Genomic DNA, 20,558 nt, shown 5'->3' on the forward strand with positions numbered 1-20,558 from the left:
TCACTACATTTGCCAATGTGGACTACGCTGGAAATCCTGATGATCGGCGCTCTACTAGGGGCTATTGCATTTTCCTTGGAGATAATCTTGTCTCTTGGAGCTCCAAGAAACAGAGAGGGGTGTCTTGCTCAAGCACTAAGGCTGAGTATAGACAACAGACCTATATGGCAGCCACTTTATCTTGGTTTTGCCATATCAGATTGCAGATCTTCTCACAAAAGGTTGTCCTCTTCTTGTTTCAGTTATCTCCTCTCCAAGCTTCTTGTTCGTAAACACCCGCTTAGCTTGCGAGGGTGTGATAAACCTATTATTCCTACATGTACTCCAGGTCAGCAATCCACATCCCTGCATTTTGAATCACCTAAGTCCCGCTCACCAAGTCAAAGTTAGTTTGGATAACTCAAGGACTCTTTACCAAATACAGAACCCAACGCAGTCCTATCTCTTCTTAGACTCTATCAGTTTATATTTGTAATTTGAATTCACTTGTAATCTACTATACGTTTATATTGTAACATACTTATCTTGTAATCTCTATATAATAAAGGCAAAACCTCACTCATCTTCAATTGAGTTGAGCTTATGCAATCAGTCTTTACAACCCTAGCTTAAATTCTTTCAAGTAAAGTATTGGAATCTTAATCAAGCGAATTATTAGAAATGGTGCATTGAATTTACTTGTAAGGGAACTGGATCTGGCTCTCCTGATGACTGCCTAAAACTCACCATGTGCCCACGAGTCTTCATCGCTGCCAGCGATCCTTGAAAACAATATCTATTTGTAAGAATTCGTAGTCCAAAATAAATGTTATATATCAGATAATGTCGAATGCTCTTGACCAACTGAGTTAGAAGTCACTTGCGTCAATTTTGGAGTTGGTTAGGCATATATATGCAGCAACATATGAGTAAATCATGACACACTTATGGAGATCATAAGAAAAGTAAAACTTAAACCTCAAACGTATCCTTCCCTACTCCATCATAGACAACATCAACGCCATTGTCGAAAGTTATTTCTTTCACATGAGCGACAAAGTCCTCTTTCTTTCACACAAACGCCATTGTATAATTTGAGTAGGCAGCTACCACCAGAATTGAACTTCTCATTTATTTTTTTTCTGGGTAAAAAAAAAAAAAAGGTGAAAAGAAAGGTGATTGGAAATCACTCCCAAAAAGCGAAAAGCATTTGACTGAGGGGTAATTTGTTTGAGATCGTGAAATATTTTTTATATTAATAAATGTTTTGACTCCGAGATTTGAATTTACTCTCAGAAAACATAAAATGACATTTTTACCTTCACATCATCAAACAAGGCTTATTGCTCATACTTCACACAACTATTGGTCTCCAGTCGAAGGAGGCAGATGGTTTAACTGTAGCTGCTAACTATGATTCATGTAGACCTATTAAGGGAGTGGACCATGTGGGTAGGAACTACTATGTTATCTTGTTTTCTAAATTCGCTTTAGAGACAGACGGTGCACTCTTTCAAGGAACAACTGAAGAGAAAAACGTATTGGTGGAAAATTTTTAAATATCTCACAACGGCACGGATCCTATATACGGAGATATCCAAAACTTGCATATTCCTTGTTATTAACATATCAATGAGACCTACAAGGGATATGGGAGTACATAAAACTCCTTCCATGCCAGCTTTTAAGCACAAGAATGGCTTGTAAGGGAAAGGTGTTTCTTGGAATGTCCATATGCTCCAGATGAATGGACGAGTAAGAGACCCGTACAAGCACAATCTTTGGTGAAAGCTATAGGCCGGTCCCCGTGCGCGGCGTACTTTGAGGTTTGTCTTTCTTGAATACTTTGAAAAGTCAAGGCAGTAGAACTAGTGCCAAAATTTCGGTTGGTCGAATGGATACATATAGACAGGTTGGTTGATCGAGTGGCTCAATTGCCTGTTCTGTGCTCAACCCTAGTTCCTCGACAGCACCTCGAGGTGCATTTAGTTGTCTTACATGAGACTAGGGATATTCCTCACTCCATGGCACTTCTCGCGCATTCATTCTTCCTGCCCTTCCAGACGTGACACCCCTTATCATTATCATCTACCACCGTTTCTTTCCTCTCAGCTATTCATGCATGAAGATCGTCATATATATACTTGACTTCGGTTACCAGTGCTATAGGTAGGAGTACATTATGGCAGATCAATCACCCGGGTAAACCAACCCTCCTCCAAGAAGAATTGTTTTGGTGACTTATTGTTTTACTTCCTGATCAGTTTGAGTGAATACTTCATTGTGAACTTGGAAGTCTCTCAAGTCTACGTGTTGTGCACCTCGGTTGATATGAATTATGTAGATACTAAAAAAGCATATGATTGATATGTTATCCTTTGAGGGTGTACAATTAAAACACTTATGTGGAGCCAAAAATAATCTCAAAAATCATGGAGGTGACACATGTACTTTTAGCCAAAAAAAAAACAAGACTGCCCTTATTAAATGAGCTGGGCATCCCAAGCGCAGCTCAATATCCTAGGACTACTCAGAGCTCCACTGCACGTGGAAAAAGTCGAAGGTACTTAGTGATAGGATTATCCCTAAATCCTATCATATATGCATTCCCAATTGAAGATAAACCCTATCAAGTAATTATCCCAATTATATTTAATTAGGGATAATTACCTTTAATTTCAAGATATTATTTACACAATATCTTGGGAACATTCTCACCAAAATCAACCCTAATTGCTGGCCAATTCTCGTATAAATACCCAATTTCTCCACAAAAAAATGGTACGCATTTTATATGCACAGAAAACCTTAAGCACTCACTTTTATCAGAGAGACTAACTTAGGCATTGGAGATCCATTGGCCAAAACCGCCTCCTCCCACTCTTCGTGGACTCATGAGGTTTTTGGTCTTTGATCAAAAGGGTTGATTGTTTTGCAGGAACATTTTCATCAAGATTAAAGACGTTGAAATTTGCATCGACAACTCATGCATGTAATTAATGCACGTAAAGAAATCAAACCTTAACCTAATGAAGCTTTAGCAGCAGCCATAGAAAGTATTGCACTGAGAAGAAGCACACTAAGTCTTCTATTAACTCCTAGCCGTATGACAATGCTCTATGGGAAGCTTTTGTGTCATGTGTTCTAGGGTTTATAGGGACCGATATTTATTAGTGTTCTAAAAAATGCTCTAGGCGCTAGATAGTGGTGCTCCGCCACGATTAACCCAAAATCGTTTACTAAATCAGGAAAGCTATTAGACAGCGAAAGGCGAATGCCTAGGTGGCCTAAACGGATGCTGGGCAGGCTAGACAGAAGTTGGACGGTCTGAGAAAATATGACCGTCTACCCAGAAGCAAGCAGACGCTGGCCAATTTGGGTGCTCTGCACCTCACAGTCTTCTCTCCCCAAGTCTCGTCGTCTCCCTCTCGGTGTGACGATTGTATACGATACGACAGAGAAAGTATGGATCTGCAATTACAGATGTGGTGATATGGCTGACGATGGCAATGGTTTTTGTAGTAAGCAGCTTAGGGTTTTTTTGAAAAAAATTTGAGTTAATGATTGGAATCGGGAGGCTGGTACAAGTATCTAGGTGTATTCTTTCATTCTAATAGGAAATATAGAATAATAAATGGATTAGATAGCTTTGGGTTTTTTGTTAGGGTCCATTGCGCCCATCTATAATGGACTGGACAATTCTATTCAAGGGTGAAACAAGGAATACAAGGCCCAACTTTACATTTTATTAATGAAAAAGGCCCAAAAAAATTTATAGGCTTAGAAAATGATACAAAAGGGCTAAAATTTTACATATTTTCTTACACATATATTTTTCTTAAAAAAAAAACATATTATTCGATGTTTATTTACATATTAGGTAGTAAGTTGAATTAATTTATATGATGGATAACAAAATTACTTAAATCCGCCTAATCTACCTAGGCCCCCACCTAGGCGCCTAGGCGCTAGGCCCCAGCCCGCCGCTCGACTAGCATCTAGTGTCTTTTAGAACCTTGGTATTGATATAGGCTAAAAGCTAGGGCTTCCATCCATAAAAGAAACCTAAACTTACTTTCTTAGCTTCCAAGTTAAGTATCATAATCATATCCAATTAAGGTTTCCAACAATCCTACTTCCAATATAAAACACCCCATTGATATCTCTAGAGATCAAATCACAATCAATATTATTCTCTAATTATACATTCTTATTACATATATATAAAGGTTGATTTATGTTGGATAAATCCATCATATTAGAGTTGTGGATTAAATCATTTACTTACTTGATATGCCTAGCCAGGAGCCTACGACCCGTATGAAGGACTGTTCATAGTTCCAGGTGGGGTTGTGAATATGACTGGTCCTCATGTTCTGTCTCTACAGATGGACTAGCTCCTTATCATCTTTGAGCAAGAAAAATCAAAGCTTTAATTATTCTGCATGAATTTTCATGCATTCATCGTATGGAATATATCAGAGTTTTTGGCCAAATTTTCCACATAAAATTTGATCTTCTCAACTTCTTAACATTGTCAAACATTCAACGAGAGTCGGACTGACTCATTCATAGGCATGGATTAAAAAACGCGTACGTTCTCCGCCCGTTGAGGATGGTTTAGTCAATAGCTTTGAATGTTCAGGGAGGAGTCTGGGGCATTGTTTTCTGCTGACCCAATAACATATAAAATTCTTTTTTTGAAATTTCGTTTGACCTCTATATTAACTACGACAAATGAAGCAAGGAGATCTTTGATCAATATTTTTTAAATTGACATAAACCAAAACTACATTAATTGTTTGTGTTCTATAATTAGCACGCTAATTCTCAAACAAGCTGAAGACTTATCAAACACGCAAACGCCTTCTCCACCCAAAAAAAAAAAAAATATATATATATATATATATCCTAATTCAAAGCTTCTCCGGTGTTTAAGTTCATTCAGTCACTCTTTATCGCATTTGGTTGTATCACAAAATCCCAATCATATCAGTATTTCTCTCATATTGGATTTATTAGGATTTTTAGTGTTTTTGTATTGATTGATTGATTGATTGGGAATGAATTTTTTGCAGAAAAAATTTAAAAATTGGCAAGACAATCTTTTTCCCTTCAACCGGACTGAAAACGTATCCTTCCCTACAGAATCGTAGACAACTTCAACCCCATTGTTGGATGTTATTTCTTTCACACGAGTGACAAAGTCCTCTTCCTTGTATATTATGACATGGTGGCATCCATCCTCCTTGGCCTGAGCTGCCTTTTCTTTAGTTGATACAGTCCCAATGACAGTCGCACCAAGGGCATTAGCCCACTGGCATAAAAGGGATCCAACTCCACCAGCTGCTGCATGAACAAGGACTGTGTGTCCAGGTTCGACCTGTATAACAAAGGTCGAGTCAGATCTAATAACAAAAGCAACAAAGGTTTCAATTTTTCAAAACATTCATAAAATTAGGAAAAACGATGGCCATCATTAGGCATGCAATTGTAGAATGAAGATATGTTGAGATTAACAAAGCACTTCACTTTTCACACTTAGCTGTGATGCTTTTCTTATTTCCGCAGACTGTCCATCATAACGGAAACAAGAAGCGTACCACAAATGAAAAAGTGAAAGAGAAGGAATGGCAGTTAGACCTGGTCCCACAGCTGTCACGACTCCACAAGCCTCGACACCTGAAATCAGTTTTGGTTTATACATAAATAGGGTAACTAGTAACTACATCTGCAGTGCCCGATAAAGTTTCAGATGTATATATACACAATCAAAATATCGGTGGGAACTGTTATCTGATTTCATGCTCTGCATTCTTGTTTTTAAGTTCATCCCAATCATTCCTAACCATTTGTCGAAATTTATACTCACCAGAGAGGTTACCCAAAATTTTTAATAAAATTTGGATACAAGATAATCTTGGTTGAAATGCATCTCCATAATCTCAAAAATGAATTTTATTCAACTAGTGAACTTAATGAAATGAAACAAAACCTGGGGTGTAGGGAAGCGTAGCAACCTTATAAAGGCCCTTGCGGTAGTACACATCAATGGAATTAATCCCGATGGCCTCATTCTTCACACGAATCTCGCCATCCTTTGGCTCCCCTACTTCCACATCTTCCCATTTCAACACCTAACATGATCACATGGCCAAAGTGAGAAAAACGATTGGGAATTATTGGCATAAACTAATAACCAAAGCAAAACTTTAACGAAATGGATATCGAATAATCAGCATCAAAGGAGTATAAATCGTTTTCGGGTCCAATTGCCGGCTAATGTGAACGATTATATAAGAAAAGCACTTGATATGGCACTATAAACTCTCTACCAGACAGTATAAATTGAAGCTTATCATCTATCAACAAGCATGCTCACTTCCAAATAAATTATCATAGCACAGATTAGAAGCAATTCTCAAATTCAACGAGTCAAAATTACAAACAATAAAAACAACTCAGAGGCTTCTTAATTAAATTGGGCTGATTCTGTTTTTCTCATACAAATCAAAGCACAACCCAGAATTCCAATTCGTAGACAATATATGTAGAGAGAGAGAGAGAGAGAGAGAGAGAGAGAGAAAGAGAGAGAGAGACCTCAGGGCCACCATGCTACTATCAGAGCTTAGGGTATACACAAAAATAATTTACGCTTTGCTACCATGCTGGTGCAATAGCAAGATCTTGCACACACTTTAAATGATGGGATATGTATATTAAAAAGTTAATAACTTAAAAAATAAAAAATTTCACCACTTACATAAAAACACGTGGTGTACCATCCGTTTTCCCATCACAACTAAAAATTTCACCATGAACTCAACCACCTGCACAACCCCGGGGAGTCCACCAATGATTCTAATTTACTCAGAGTTTTAATTTGCTAACGACTTAATTTATTTATTTATTAAAGGGTAATTAAAGAAAATCTAGTTGTGAAGTCCTTGTAGTTTGTATTGACCAGTATTGACGGATAAGAAGGGTAGTATGGTCAAAAAGGTGGCACTGAAGTGAGGCAGTTAGTATATTTGGAAGTTAGTTAGAACTAGAAAAATTGCCCGTGCTTCGCTACGAGTTTTGGAACTATTATGCACAACAGGCATGAATAATTTGCATAGAAAGGTGCACTACAAAGTATTAGTCAGCTCATGCAATACATACAAATTTTCAAGCTATTATCCACAACAGGCATGAATAAAGTGCACAAAAAAATATTAGTCAGCTCATTCATAACATACAAATTTTCAAGCTTTGAATTGCCTTGTTCGCAAGTCAGTATTCTGTTCTGTTTACAACCATTGAACTTATTATGTGAATCCAAAGTGGAAAAGCCAGGAAGACATTCACAAACCCAAATCAAACTCACCAAATCTGACATTAAAGAATAAATTATATAAAGTGACATATTGAAAGAAACTCAAAAGAGATTAGAAAGAAAAAGAGATTGCACCGGAGGAAGTGGGAAAGCGAGGAGAGACGCAGGTGTGTAGAGGTCAATGGAGAAAGCCACTGCCAAGAAACCCAAGCTTAAAGACGCCCTCTTTGATGCGACGGAGCAACATGCTAGGCAATACAGAAAGCAAATGGAACAAAACTTTAACCAAACAAAAGGAATAAGCAATTATTAAAATATTAGATACATTAGATGAAACAATTTAATAAAACTCCAGGAATTATTTGTTAAGACACATGAAATTCCCTATTTAAGATTCTAGATAGAATGGAAAAAACGTAATTGAACTAACGATTAAGAATTGAAGTTACTTTTGTTAACTTAATAACATTTATTTGCAGGGGATTGATATCGTTTATATTTTATTGCATCAATGTATATAGGGCTTGTCACTTTATAATGAGTTACACTATAGTCTCCTTCGATTTTACATGTATATATTTTGGTGAGAGATACAAATAAGGATAACTTGGTACGAAAACACAATACGACATCTTTTAACATAAAAAATTAAAAGCGAAAACAAAAATGGCAAAGATAAAAATCAAAATCCAATTAAATAATCGAAGAAAACAATAGAAATATCCATCAAGAATTAAAAAAAAATAAATTAAAAAAAGGGAATTATACCAAATCCTTGGACGAAGGCACAAATATAGCCCCGAAATCCTAGAAGAAGTAGATGGCTCCTTTTACCCCAAAAGCTCATAAGTGAAGAAACAAGACGACGACCCAGTTATTCGTTGGTAGTGATTTGCATCTGACCCATTTAGAAGACGATATGTGTGTCTCAATTGCTTCCCACCAATCCGACTCTTCAACTTCAAATTATTTAAGCATTTTTAAGCAAATCCAGAATGACACATCTTTCTCTAACAATAAAACGCAATTGCGTCTCTCTTTCTAGAAAATATAAAAAGTCTCAAATTCATGCACAGAGAGAGAGTACTTTAATTTTTTTTTTATATATAACATGAGATGTGGATAATATTATTTATCCAAACAAATATGTACAATTTTCTTTGTTAAGTTCTTCGATTTAAAAATCTCAATTTCACAAACATGGCAGAATTTTAATGATCTACAATATACAGAAAAACAGTATTATCCAGCATAGAATAGAGCAGAAGAAACTATAAAAAAATATCTAGCATTACATCTTAGGTGTATTTATGAAACACAGATTTGATGTGTGTGTGTGTAAGTAAATCTTTTAGGGTTGTCAATTGGCTAAAAAATATATTGGAAAATAATCAAAAGAAAACACTTTTAGTTGGTTATAAATATTTACCAAGGTCTGTTCAGCAATAAAACTCAGTTCATGTGGAATTGGGGGAAAGAAAAGGTTCAAAACTCTAATCATCCAAATAGAACCTATTATGATAAAAATGGTTCTTGAATAAGGTCAGCAGTGGTATTTGCAAAGAAACAACGATGTTATCTCTCAGTATCTAACTAGGCAATTTTCAAACTTTTTGTAATAATTTTTCAATTCTAACAGGTAATTCTCCACTTAATTGTTTAATCTTTTAATTGCTACAAGCCTACAAGTATATTGTCTTTCGAACATTCTAATTTTCCTTATGACCATAGCCCTTAATTATTGTTAAAAAAAGTATTGAAGAGTCATATTTTTCTATGACTCCGGCTGTAATGAAGATTTTACACAGTGGTCAGGATGGTAAATGTTTATAGGTATCTAACTTTATTCATATGTGTGTTCTTTCTCATTTACTTTTCTACTCATATGAACTTAAACTTTAAACTAAACCAATTTTAGGGTTTTACAACATTTCAAGCACACTCCTACAGTCGGGAATTCTCCCTATGTCTCTCCTCCTTTCTCTTCAATGTTTGATTGGTATTTTACTGTTAATAGGTTTTCCATTTTGGTTTTTGCCTCAATCACAGAGAGAGAGAGAGGGAGGGAGGGAGGGAGGGAGAGAGAGAGAGAGAGAGAGAGATGTCTTGCAAACAATCAATTGGTGTGCAATTTGTGAGGGAATTTGCTCCATTCTTTCTTTTGGTTATTTTACGTTTTTGGTAATTAAACCTTTTGTTTTACTTTGTCTTTTTTATTTTGTTATGTTCCTCTAATCCAGGAATTCGACCTATTAATATTTTTGTAAATTTTAATTATGTTTATAAGTGTTGGAAAGTGGATGCTACTTGCTATTGTTCATGGACTTTAGGAAGAAACTTGCATTTAAAATCTCATGTTGTTTGACAATTGCATGAATAACATTTAAATCATTACTTTACCCAAAGTGAAAACGAAAAACATTACAACTTTTTAGAGCGTGCATGGTAACGAAAAAGCTCATCGTTATACAATACATTTAAAATATATCTTGATAATTACAATGGAAGAAAAACTATCATAATACACCTTTAGGGATGTGTAGCGTCTGTGATGCAAAAATGCTTAACGTGCGTGCGGAGAGGCTAGTTCTTTATAAATTACTTTAGTCTAAAGTAAGATTTGAAATTGGCACTGTTTAAATGAACAGTGTTTGAATCCGAATTTTATTCTATTTAAGACCACGCCACTACTTTTCAGAGTGGCCTATGTGTTTGGGTCTAAATTTCAGTTTAATTACGATCATGCCATTGTCGGCTTCTGGTTTGGTATTGATGTGCTTTGGAAAAAAAAAACTATTTCTGCTGTGCTGAGAGAATAAACTCGTTTTTGCTACTTCACGTTTTCATTTTTTTTTATCCAAAACTGTGAAAATAAGCTGTTTTTAAGTGTTCATCAAACATATTTTTGAACTCAATTATTTTTTATACTCACTTTTCATAAAAGGAGTTCAGTACCAAACCAGTAGGTTTGGATATTTGAGCTTTTTTACGAAGCTGCCATTGGTTCGAATGACGGGAATGCCCGTTTAGGGTTAACATTGCACGGATGGGGGTAAAAGTTGGGTGGGCATTGTTGTCAGTTTGGGTTTGGGACAAGTTAGGATTGTATTCGGTGGGATCGACCGCTCAGTGTGGGATTTGGAGGGGAAGGCATGCGGCTTACAGAGAGGAGGAGAGATCCAGGTTTGTTTTTTTTCCCTTAAAATTTAGATTTTTTTTTCGCCATTTTATGTTTCGTTCAGATCCGGGTCCGTTTGGTTGCCGAGAAATTCACTTGAAATTTTTCGTTTTGTTGGGTTTCAATTTGTTATTTGGGGTCGCGTCTGGGATGAATTGCTTGCCGGCATTTGAATTCGGCTACTGGGATTGCGAAATTCTTCGATTCGAAGTATTGCTTGTCGGCATTTCATAGATCACATTATGCATTATGTTAGTGAATCGTGCTGAGAACATGTCAATCATATTTAGGTTCTGTGCAAGGAAGGGGACATATGAATCCTGCTCTTGATGATTCAATATGTCATCAAACATTACTTAGGCTTATAATTTCATACAGAAATCGAAAACCCATTTGGTGAGCCCTTGAGTCAGGGGCTACGCTAGAACATTTGGAATGAGAGTGGTCAAAGCCAATCATGTTTTTGTATTATTTTCGAGTTGAAAAATTAGGTTTTGCTTCATAAGAAGTTCAAATTACACTCTATTGGCTCTGAGACTTGGAAACTCAATATCTTTGTGATGTTAGATTAACATAGTTAAACAATATTTTCTTTTGATGGACATATCTAAATTTCTGTATTTGCACTGTAGGGATGTCTTATCTGGTGAAGTGTTCAATATCCTTCTGCTAACTGATTTAATAGGTTGAATTTGTATCCAAGGTTTTCTTCCAATATGGTCTGAACTATTTTGTTTAATTAACGAAAACAGGTCACTTCTCTCTATGGGGGTCCCTTAGAGTTTACGTTTATCGTGCAAAGCACAGAAGACCCTGCTTATCGGGCTGTATCTATGATACTATCAGAGCTTAAGGTATACGCAACAATAATCATGGTTTCTTTAATATAAGAAGAACATCCAGGACAAGTCATATATAATATACGCTTGGAAGCACAAGTTTAATGCATAACATTTTTTAGGTTACATGTGTTCCCAGAATGATCTGTTTTACGTTTAACTTCATTTCCTTGCAGGACGAGGTTGATGTTAAGATTGTTGTGGCTGGTATTTCAACAACCTGCAGTCAGAAAATTCACAACCAATTGGTATGTACCTGATTAAAATAATTTACGCTTTGCTACCATGCTGGTGCAATAGCAAGGTCTTGCACAGTTTAAGTGTTATCTTATCAAATCATTATGTACCTATAATTGTTCTATATGACGAGTTTCTTTTCTTTATGGAATACAGGAATATAAATTTATTACTAAGTCTTAATGGTGTAGGGTATATGTAAATGAATTCAATTAGAACTCACATTTTTGTTTCCTGTTTTGTAGCTGCCTTGATCATTAGTTGGTGATATTTGAGAGATTGGGTCATCTGGTTGTTTGGATTTAAGTGGGATTGAGGTTATAGTTGCCGCTTTTTGTGATTTGGGTCTGGGTTATGGTTAAGTTATTGCTATTTATTCTGGGTATTTGCTGAAATTTGTGTTCAATGAGTGTGAGTTCTGTAATTGGTTTGTGTTCGTTCATATAACCTTCTGTTCTTGGAATGTGATTTAGTTGTGGCTCTTTCATTTGATTCTTAATTCTTTATGATTCAGCATTAAGTTGATATTGATGATGAATTTTTCCTCGCGATTAATGCTTTCATTTTTAAATCTTAATAACTATACTTGCTTCTCTTGGGTGTATGTTTTGCCGGTCATGAAAAACTGTCGGCCAGTCTTTTTGCACCACTGTTTCGCACTCTTTCCGTGGCTATCATGTTTCTCTCTGACCTTATAAATTTTGCCTTCATTCACAGCAAAAAACCTTGCGCCAAGCAAACAGGCATAACCAATTCTGCCAGAATTGCTGGAGAATTCCACAACCAAGGTCATCGAGTACGGCCGGAAGCATGTTGAGGGTCAAGATGGCGATAGCACCGATGTTGGCAAGAGCGGCGACCCCTTTTCAAGGTACGGTCTTCACTGATTTGAAGTTTTAGTTTGTTTGTGATTTTTTTTCTTTTGGATTTGTAATTTATCCTTTTGTACCTGACAATTTGTGATCCAAAATATTTTTTGCGCGTTTTGATTTTCTTGTGAATTTATATGGGTATTTGAATCTCTGTCACGATCGGTTGTTGATCTTAGTTCTAACAATTTCACTGGTGCACTGCCTATTGTTCCCACCTCATTAGAATGGCTAGATCTTTCCAATTCATCATTTTCTGGATCTGTTTTCCACTTCTTCTGTGATAGGCCGGATGAAACAAAGCAACTTTATGTTCTTCATCTCGGGAACAATTTTCTCACTGGAAAAGTACCCGATTGTTGGATGAGTTGGAAATACTTGAGCTTCCTACATTTAGAAAACAACAACCTAACTGGGAATGTCCCAATGTCCATGGGATACTTACGAAGGCTGGAATCACTGCACTTGCGCAATAATCACCTGTACGAAGAATTGCCACATTCCCTGCAGAACTGTACCTCGTCAGAAAATGGGTTTTCCGGAAGCATGCCAATATGGATAGGGAAAAGCCTTTCATCGTTGTATGTTCTTAACCTTCGTTCAAATAAGTTTGAAGGAGATATTCCTAATGAAGTTTGTTATTTGAAAAGTCTCCAGATATTGGACCTCTCAGGAATGATACCGAGATGCTAATTTTTTAGAATCATTTTTGTCACTGTTTAGCATTGATTTTTCTGCTGTTCCAGAATCATTTGAAGTTCAAGAGAATGCCATCTTGGTAACGAAAGGGATAGAAATGGAATATAGCAACATTCTGGGATTCGTAAAAGGCATGGACCTTTCATGCAACTTTATGTATGGAGAGATCCCTGAAGAACTTACCGGCCTCCTCGCATTGCATTCACTCAATTTATCGAATAATCGCTTCACCGGAAGAATTCCTTCAAATATTGGTAATATGGCACAGTTAGAATCTCTCGATTTTTCCATGAACCAATTTGATGGTGAAATTCCTCCAAGCATGACGAATTTGACATTTCTGAGTCACTTAAACTTGGCCTACAACAATTTGACGGGACGAATTCCGGAAAGCACTCAACTGCAGAGCCTCAATCAGTCGAGCTTCGTCGGCAACGAACTATGCGGAGCTCTACTCAACAAGAATTGCAGCACGAATGGGGTGATACCGCCACCAACAGTTGAGCAAGACGGAGGAGGTGGATACCGTTTACTAGAAGATGGGTGGTTCTACGTGAGCTTAGGAGTTGGATTCTTCACGGGGTTTTGGATTGTGCTTGGTTCTTTGCTGGTAAACATGCCATGGAGCGTTCTTCTTTCACAGTTGCTGAATAGGATAGTGCTTAAAATGTATCATGTAATTGTTGAATATGTTTAGCTTTGTTTTGTACTTTGCGTTAGTTTGTTGGCATTCTCCTTGCTGTGACGAATATGCCAGTATGGTTGTGTTGTATGATTTTGTCAAATTTCGTCCTCTTGTTTCATTGTATTTTTCTTTCATGTTTGGCTTTAGAGGGGTTAGGTTTCATGTCCCCCCTCTCTTGTATCATTTTTGTTTTCGTTTCTAGAGGGGTAAGGTTTATGTCCCCCCTTCTTACTCAATATTGTTTTTCTCCTTTTCTTGGCATTATGAGAGGTAAAGTTTATGTTCTCCCTTGACTAGGTGTAACTTATTTTTTTCGTTATCAATAAATATCACCTGTACCATTGAGGTTTTCTTAAAAAACAAAAAATAGAAAAAATTATCCCATATAAAATTAAAAGACTTGTTTTCTGAACAAGTAACTCTTAATTCAGCAAAAGTAAACTGAATGACAAGAGAAATGTGTGAAAATGGTTTAGGGATAATTAATTATTAGCAAACTCACATTATTCACATTATTTCATGGTTGTATTTTTAATTATTTTTAATTTACAATTTTACCCCTAGATCTTTCTTTTGTTCTCTCTCTTCTCTCTCCCCTTCTTCGTAGTACTTCTCTCTCTCTCTCTCTCTCTCTCTCTCTCTCTCTCTCTCTCTCTCTCTCTCTCTCTCTCTTCTTCTTCGTACTAATTCACGTGACACTTCTCACTCTTCTACGAGAAAACCCAATTGCTATGTAGCTTTGAAATGCTTGTGGAGCAAGCAAAATCGTGACGACGGAGTTACCATGTTCCTATGTTATTAGAGGCACTCTTTGTCACAAAGCATTTGTATTGATGCCAATATACGCAAAGTTTACAAACTTGAAACATGGTACATTATGAAGCAACTTTGTTCCTAGAATAAATAAAATCGACTTGACATGTATCAATCTGTAGTTGCTTGACATGCTAAGCATAATGGTTAAGAACATATGTATGTTTAAATCTCTGAAAAGAACTTAATAAGGGCATATATTGCATGTACAAATGACCTAGAAACAAAGTTTTTCGCCAGGTAGAGAACCAACGCATTCCTATTTCTTCTTAGACTCTATCAGTTTATATTTGTAATTTGAATTCACTTGTAATCCGCTATACGTTTATACTATAACAGACTTTTCTTGTAATCTCTATATAATGAAGTCAAAACCTCACTCATCATCAATTGAGTTGAGCTTATGCAATCAATCTTTACAAACCCAGCTTAAATTCTTTCCATAGAGTATTGGAATCTTAATCAAGCGAATTATTAGAAATGGCGCGTTGAATTCACTTTTAAGGGAACCGGATCTAGCTTGCCTGATGACTACCCAAAACTCACCATGTGCCCACGAGTCTTCAACGTTGCTAGCGATCCCTGAAAACGATATCTATTGATAAGAATTTGTAGTCCAAAATAAATGTTATGTATCAGATAATGTCGAATGCCCTTAACCAACTGAGTTAGAAATCACTTGCATCGATTTTGGAGTTGGTCAAGCATGTATATGCAGCAACATTTGAGTAAATCATGACACACTTATAGAGATTATAAGAAAAGTAAAACTTATACCTCAAACGTATCCTTCCCTACGCTATAATAGACAACATCAACGGCATTGTCGAAAGTTATTTCTTTCACACGAGCGGCAAAGTCCTCTTCCTTATAGATTATGACATGGCGGCATCCATCCTCCTTGGCTTGAGCTGGCTTCTCTTGAGTTGATACGGTTCCTATGACAATGACACCAATGGCATTAGTTCACAGGCATATTTGTCCAGGTTCGACCTGTATAATTAACAACACGCGAGTCATATCTAATAACTTCAAGTAACAATTGCTTTTGAAAAGGGATGGCCAGTACGCGTGTTACAAATGCAATTGTAGAATGTAGCAATGTTATGATAATACGATTATTGACCCCTTAATTATAATTTGCTGTTAAGAATAATTTTAAAATTGTTCTTGCCACATTTATTTTCAAGGAAGATTAAAACGAGCAAATGCAGCTGCACAAGTATAAAACTACCACGGCGTAGTAGACACTAAACACTGAGCTGTGTCAGTCAAATTGCATATATTTTAACTATGATCATGATCATGAAGTATAGGTTAGCACAAAGAGTTTGTATATTGTGATTTAGGTGTGTATGATGACGTTGAAAGTCAGAACTTTTCACAGCCTTGCACTGTAGATCCGAAGACGCTTTTGGACAAGACCATGCAACCAACCTTGTTATGTATTTTCTTCTCATTTACTTGTCCTTTTTTTTTTTTGGGAGATTGAATGGTGGGATTTTCTGTTTTCCCTTTTGATTCTATTTTTAAAAATTTTGACCTTTCTCTGCCACTTCGTTGAAAAGTGAAAAGCTTTTGAAAATGTTGGGATTTTCTGTTCATTGAATATGCTGCCGATTTTGCTCCTGGCTTGTATACTTTCATTTTGACATACGCGTGTTGCCTATGAGGGTATTCAAGAGATTTTTCAGTGTGATTGTCACATGAAGTGGTACATCATATGTCGGTATATAAATGATTATGTGTTAAAAAGTCAATAACCTAAAAAATAAAATTTTCTACCACTTACATAAAAACACGTGATGTACCACCTGTGTTCCCGTCACAACTAAAAATTTGTCGAGGGTATTCCTCCTCTTCTCGACTCTTCAGCTTCACGGGTGGCACTCTTCGTCTTTCTACTTCTCCAGATTTCTTTCTCAAAAAACTAAAACAACACTTCTCTCGAGTTTGAATCCCAAAACCAAAATTCATCCAGTATATATATCCCAAGACGCAAAGGGACCAATTGACGATTAAATAAAATACTTTCGAATAAGATGATAGACTAAATGGATAAATTTTCAGTGTGATCGTTATACGGAGTGATACAATATGTGTTTTTATATAAATGGTGGAATATGTGTATTAAAAACTTAATAACTTAAAAAATAAAAATTTTCACCACTTATATAAAAACACATGATGTACCATCCGTGTTTCCCTCACAACTAAAAATTTCACCCTGAACTCAACCACCTGCACAACCCCGGCCAGTCCACCAATGACTCTAATTTACTCAAAGTTTTAATTTGCTAACGACTTAATTAGTTTATTTATTAAAGGGTAATTAAAGAAAATCTAGTTGTGAAGTCCTTGTAGTATGATCAAAAAGGTGGTGCAATTCTCTTTCTTTCTCTCTAAGTTTTCTGCTTTTCTTCAATTCTCTGTGCACTGTTATCATGGTATCAGAGCCGGCCGATCCTTGGTTTCAATTCCAATGTGCAAGTCTTCTTGATTGATTGAAGCTCGATGGTAGCTGCAAGTTCTCAGGGATTTCTGCTCAAGGGTTCAAGATTTTCATTCGTATCAGGTTCTTTGTTTGTGATTTCACAGTGCACACCATCTGTTTGCGTTATGTTCTAGTTGGAGAATGTTTGTTATTTTTCTGAAAAATTGAAGGCCCATAGCCATTGTTAGAAAATTGAAAGGCCGATAGCGATTGTTTGAGAGCATAAGAGGCCAATAGCCATTGTTTGATCAAGAGTTGTTGGTATTCATTCAGTTGTTTCATTGAAAAAGGCCGATAGCCAGTAGGGAAGAATCTGTGATAATGTATTTGGGGTTCAAGAACAAGTCTTGTTTGTCTGCAATATAAATTTCTGGATTAATATTCTCAATAATCTTGTTCAAATGGCGGAATCTATTGTTAGAATTGAAGGGTTACTTGGTATGCTTACAGTGAAGCTTCAAGATGATAATTTTGTAAAATGGATTTTTCAATTTCAATCTGTTTTCAGGGGGTATGATCTTTTCGATCATTTCACGGGCGAAGCTCCATGTCCTCCGAGATTTGTTATTGATAGAAAGTCTACAAGTGGATATGTTTTTCTTCTTGCTGCTGGTGCAATCTCATGGAAAAGCTCCAAGCAGAAGGTGAGTGCTTCTTCAACTATGGAGTCTGAGTTCATTGGTTGTTACACTGCCACCAAACAAAAATTTGGTTGAGGAATTTAATCATGGGATTGAAGGTTGTAGCCTCAGTTGAGAGACCTGTAACTATTTACTGTGACAACAAGGCTGCAGTCTTCTTTTCCAGAAACAACAAGAGGTCCATTGCTTGCAGATTAATGGACATTAAGTATTTGCATGTGAGGGATGAAGTTAGAAAAGGACTGATCAACATAGTTCATATTGGGACCGATTTTATGATAGCAGATCCAATGACTAAGGGCTTACCAGTGGGAGTGTTCAAGAAACACGTCTACAACATGGTGATGCGAGAGGATTTTGATTCTATTAATGAGTTGGAGTAGTAAACTCATTTCATTCTGTTAATAAGTGGGAGTAGTAAACCCACAGCTAGTTTTGTTATGTCTCTTCTCGTTTAATTGGATGCTTTCATAATGTTTGTTCTTATGTTATTTTATTGCAACAATATGAGCCATGCTTTTGTATAAGGCTCAGTTCAGGAGTTGAATTTTTTTTATCAACCTGAAAACTTGAATTATGTCAAGCAACATAGTGCTTATGGTATAGGAACTTGTAATCATAAAGTGCATATGTAGAAGAGATTACATACTGCATTTATGATTAAGTATTTGAAGCTATAAGTAACAGGTTGTTAAATGTTTAATTGCAGCTTTCGGGAACTTGTGATCGCCTTAGTCTTAGCTTATGTAATATCATCCTTCTTGGACGCTCAAGTGGGAGAATGTAAGATGTGATTGTCAAGAAGAATGAGTTCTTGTTCTCGACAAACTGATAGCTCAGTGTATGAGTTATCATGTCGAGGAAATTCCGATCCTACATCAAATACTGCCTAACAAAGAAAAAGTAATACCAAAAATTTAACCAAATGGATGACTTATGTGAAGGATTATATATGAAAGTTACTTGATGATATGTGCACACACACACATATATATATATATATATATTACATAGGCTGCTTAATCAAATTGGGCTAATTAATTTGATTTTTCAAACAAATTAAAGCACAACCCAGAATCCCAGTTCATAATGAGAGATAGAGAGAGAGTGAGAGACCACCAAGTTCATGGACTCAAATGGCTTTCACCAGCATTGCTGCTGTTCTTTTGGTAGGAAATAACTGGATATGATTCATTCTAGTTACACGTCACTCTAGTTACATTGGCACCTTTGCATGAACTCCACGTACTAGTATTCCAAGGCTCACTTTGCATCAAGGTTAAAAAATGGTATGGCTATTGCCATCACAAGCTGAGGCCTATACTTTCTCTCCAGGATTTTCTTGAAATGGTGTTTGATGTTTTTCGATATGTTGTTTGCCTTGATCAGATCATCGAGTTCTGCTTGGACATCATCGACACCTCTGATATGCTGTAGCATTTGCTTGGCTGTTTGGTGACCTGTGCTACGCTGGATTAGGCTGTTAGGTGTATCAGGAAGGAAAAATGCGCCCAGTGTTAGCATTGAGGCAGGGACTGCAGCCATGGCTAGGGAGATTCGCCACCCCCAACCACCTTTGATCTTCTCAGAGCCGTAGTTGATGAGGTTAGCTGATAATACGCCAATGCCAACACTAAATTGGAAGCCATTGTTAATTGCTCCTCTGTATTTTGGTGGTGCCATTTTCGAAAGGTACAATGGAACAGCCTGCACAACACAAACACAGATTACACAAGTACCAAGAAAAATAGAAGCATCGAATAGGGTATGCTTATATGATGTTGGGGGCAAAAAAGTACTACCTGATTTCCAAAACCAATACCAACTCCAAGCAACAAGCGGCCGAGGATGAGCATGTAGATGTTCATAGCTGCGCCGTTTAGAGCTGAGCCGGCAAGGATTGAAGGCTTGCGGCCGTAAGCCCTTGTGACCAAACTTGTAAAAAGGAAAGCTACAAGACCAGCTATGTAGAGTGAGGATGTGAAGGAGGTCAACAATTCACTGTCGAATTTACAGTAGTTGCTGATTTTGGTGCCTGATTTCATCTTACTGTTTACCTCAGGGAAGAATTTATTCAGAAACGGCTCCATTGAAGTCACGCCGCCTGAAATTCCAATGTCGTAGCCGAAAATTACACCTCCTATGGCTGCCAGCATGCAAGAGAGGATGACAAACGGCATCATCCTCCCGTTGTATTGCCCGGCTTTGCCTGCTATTTCTAACCCAACTGCCATTGCTTCTTCCAAGCTCACACACAAAGAGATATGAAGAGAGAACTCAAAGTTGTGATTTGTACTAAGAGAATGGAAATATAGTGAGAAGTCTTGCTCCATTTTCTGACAAATACGATATTTTAAACTACTGTAATCTAAGGAGAACGAATTCTTGGCCTAACCACATCTGCAAGAGCAGTCTTACTTGACTGGTATATTTCAACAAATGGTTTTGGACTTGTACGGAATATGTAGGCTGTGGTTGCAATCACTACCACTACCAGACAACTTCAGGCAGGACCATAAGCATTTGTCTGAACTCTGAAGAAAGTTAAGGGCCTGTTTGGCCACTCTTCAGCTGCCATTGCCTGGTTTAAGAAACCCTTTTGTACTTAATCACTCTTTTTTGCTGCTTTAATATCTGCTTTGCCGTTAATCGCAAGCACTTAAACTTGTCAACCGCTTCCACCCGTTGGTACCCTGCCGGAGCTACTTGGTATGTTAGTCCGGATGCCACCGGAAGTGGCGGTGTAATGCATGATTAATGTATACATGTTTTGTAATTTTTGGTTTACAGATAATACAGTATTGCT

The 20,558-nt window shown here is 36.9% G+C and overlaps 3 protein-coding genes across 3 annotated transcripts in view; 2 read left to right on the forward strand and 1 right to left on the reverse strand.

The window, feature by feature from the left end:
- Positions 1 to 20,558, forward strand: part of LOC103932330 (receptor-like protein EIX1) — a 100,010-nt gene that overhangs the window by 6,540 nt on the left and 72,912 nt on the right. The window lies entirely within an intron of this gene.
- LOC125480183 (receptor-like protein EIX2) lies at positions 10,334 to 14,092 on the forward strand. The gene is made up of 5 exons (XM_048590741.1): positions 10,334 to 10,480; positions 11,228 to 11,329; positions 11,491 to 11,562; positions 12,269 to 12,422; positions 13,167 to 14,092. The coding sequence occupies exons 2-5, from the start codon at positions 11,309 to 11,311 to the stop codon at positions 13,814 to 13,816; spliced, it is 897 nt and encodes a 298-aa protein (XP_048446698.1). The 5' UTR covers positions 10,334 to 10,480; positions 11,228 to 11,308; the 3' UTR covers positions 13,817 to 14,092.
- LOC103967303 (hexose carrier protein HEX6-like) lies at positions 18,772 to 20,511 on the reverse strand. The gene is made up of 2 exons (XM_009380574.3): positions 19,555 to 20,511; positions 18,772 to 19,459 (listed from the first exon to the last, which is right to left on the reverse strand). The coding sequence occupies exons 1-2, from the start codon at positions 20,083 to 20,085 to the stop codon at positions 19,016 to 19,018; spliced, it is 975 nt and encodes a 324-aa protein (XP_009378849.2). The 5' UTR covers positions 20,086 to 20,511; the 3' UTR covers positions 18,772 to 19,015.

This window comes from the organism of the source record quoted next, unplaced genomic scaffold (genome assembly GCF_019419815.1).
Source record: "Pyrus x bretschneideri cultivar Hongxiangsu unplaced genomic scaffold, Pyrus_bretschneideri_v1 Contig32, whole genome shotgun sequence".
In the NCBI taxonomy this organism is placed as follows: Eukaryota; Viridiplantae; Streptophyta; class Magnoliopsida; order Rosales; family Rosaceae; genus Pyrus; species Pyrus x bretschneideri.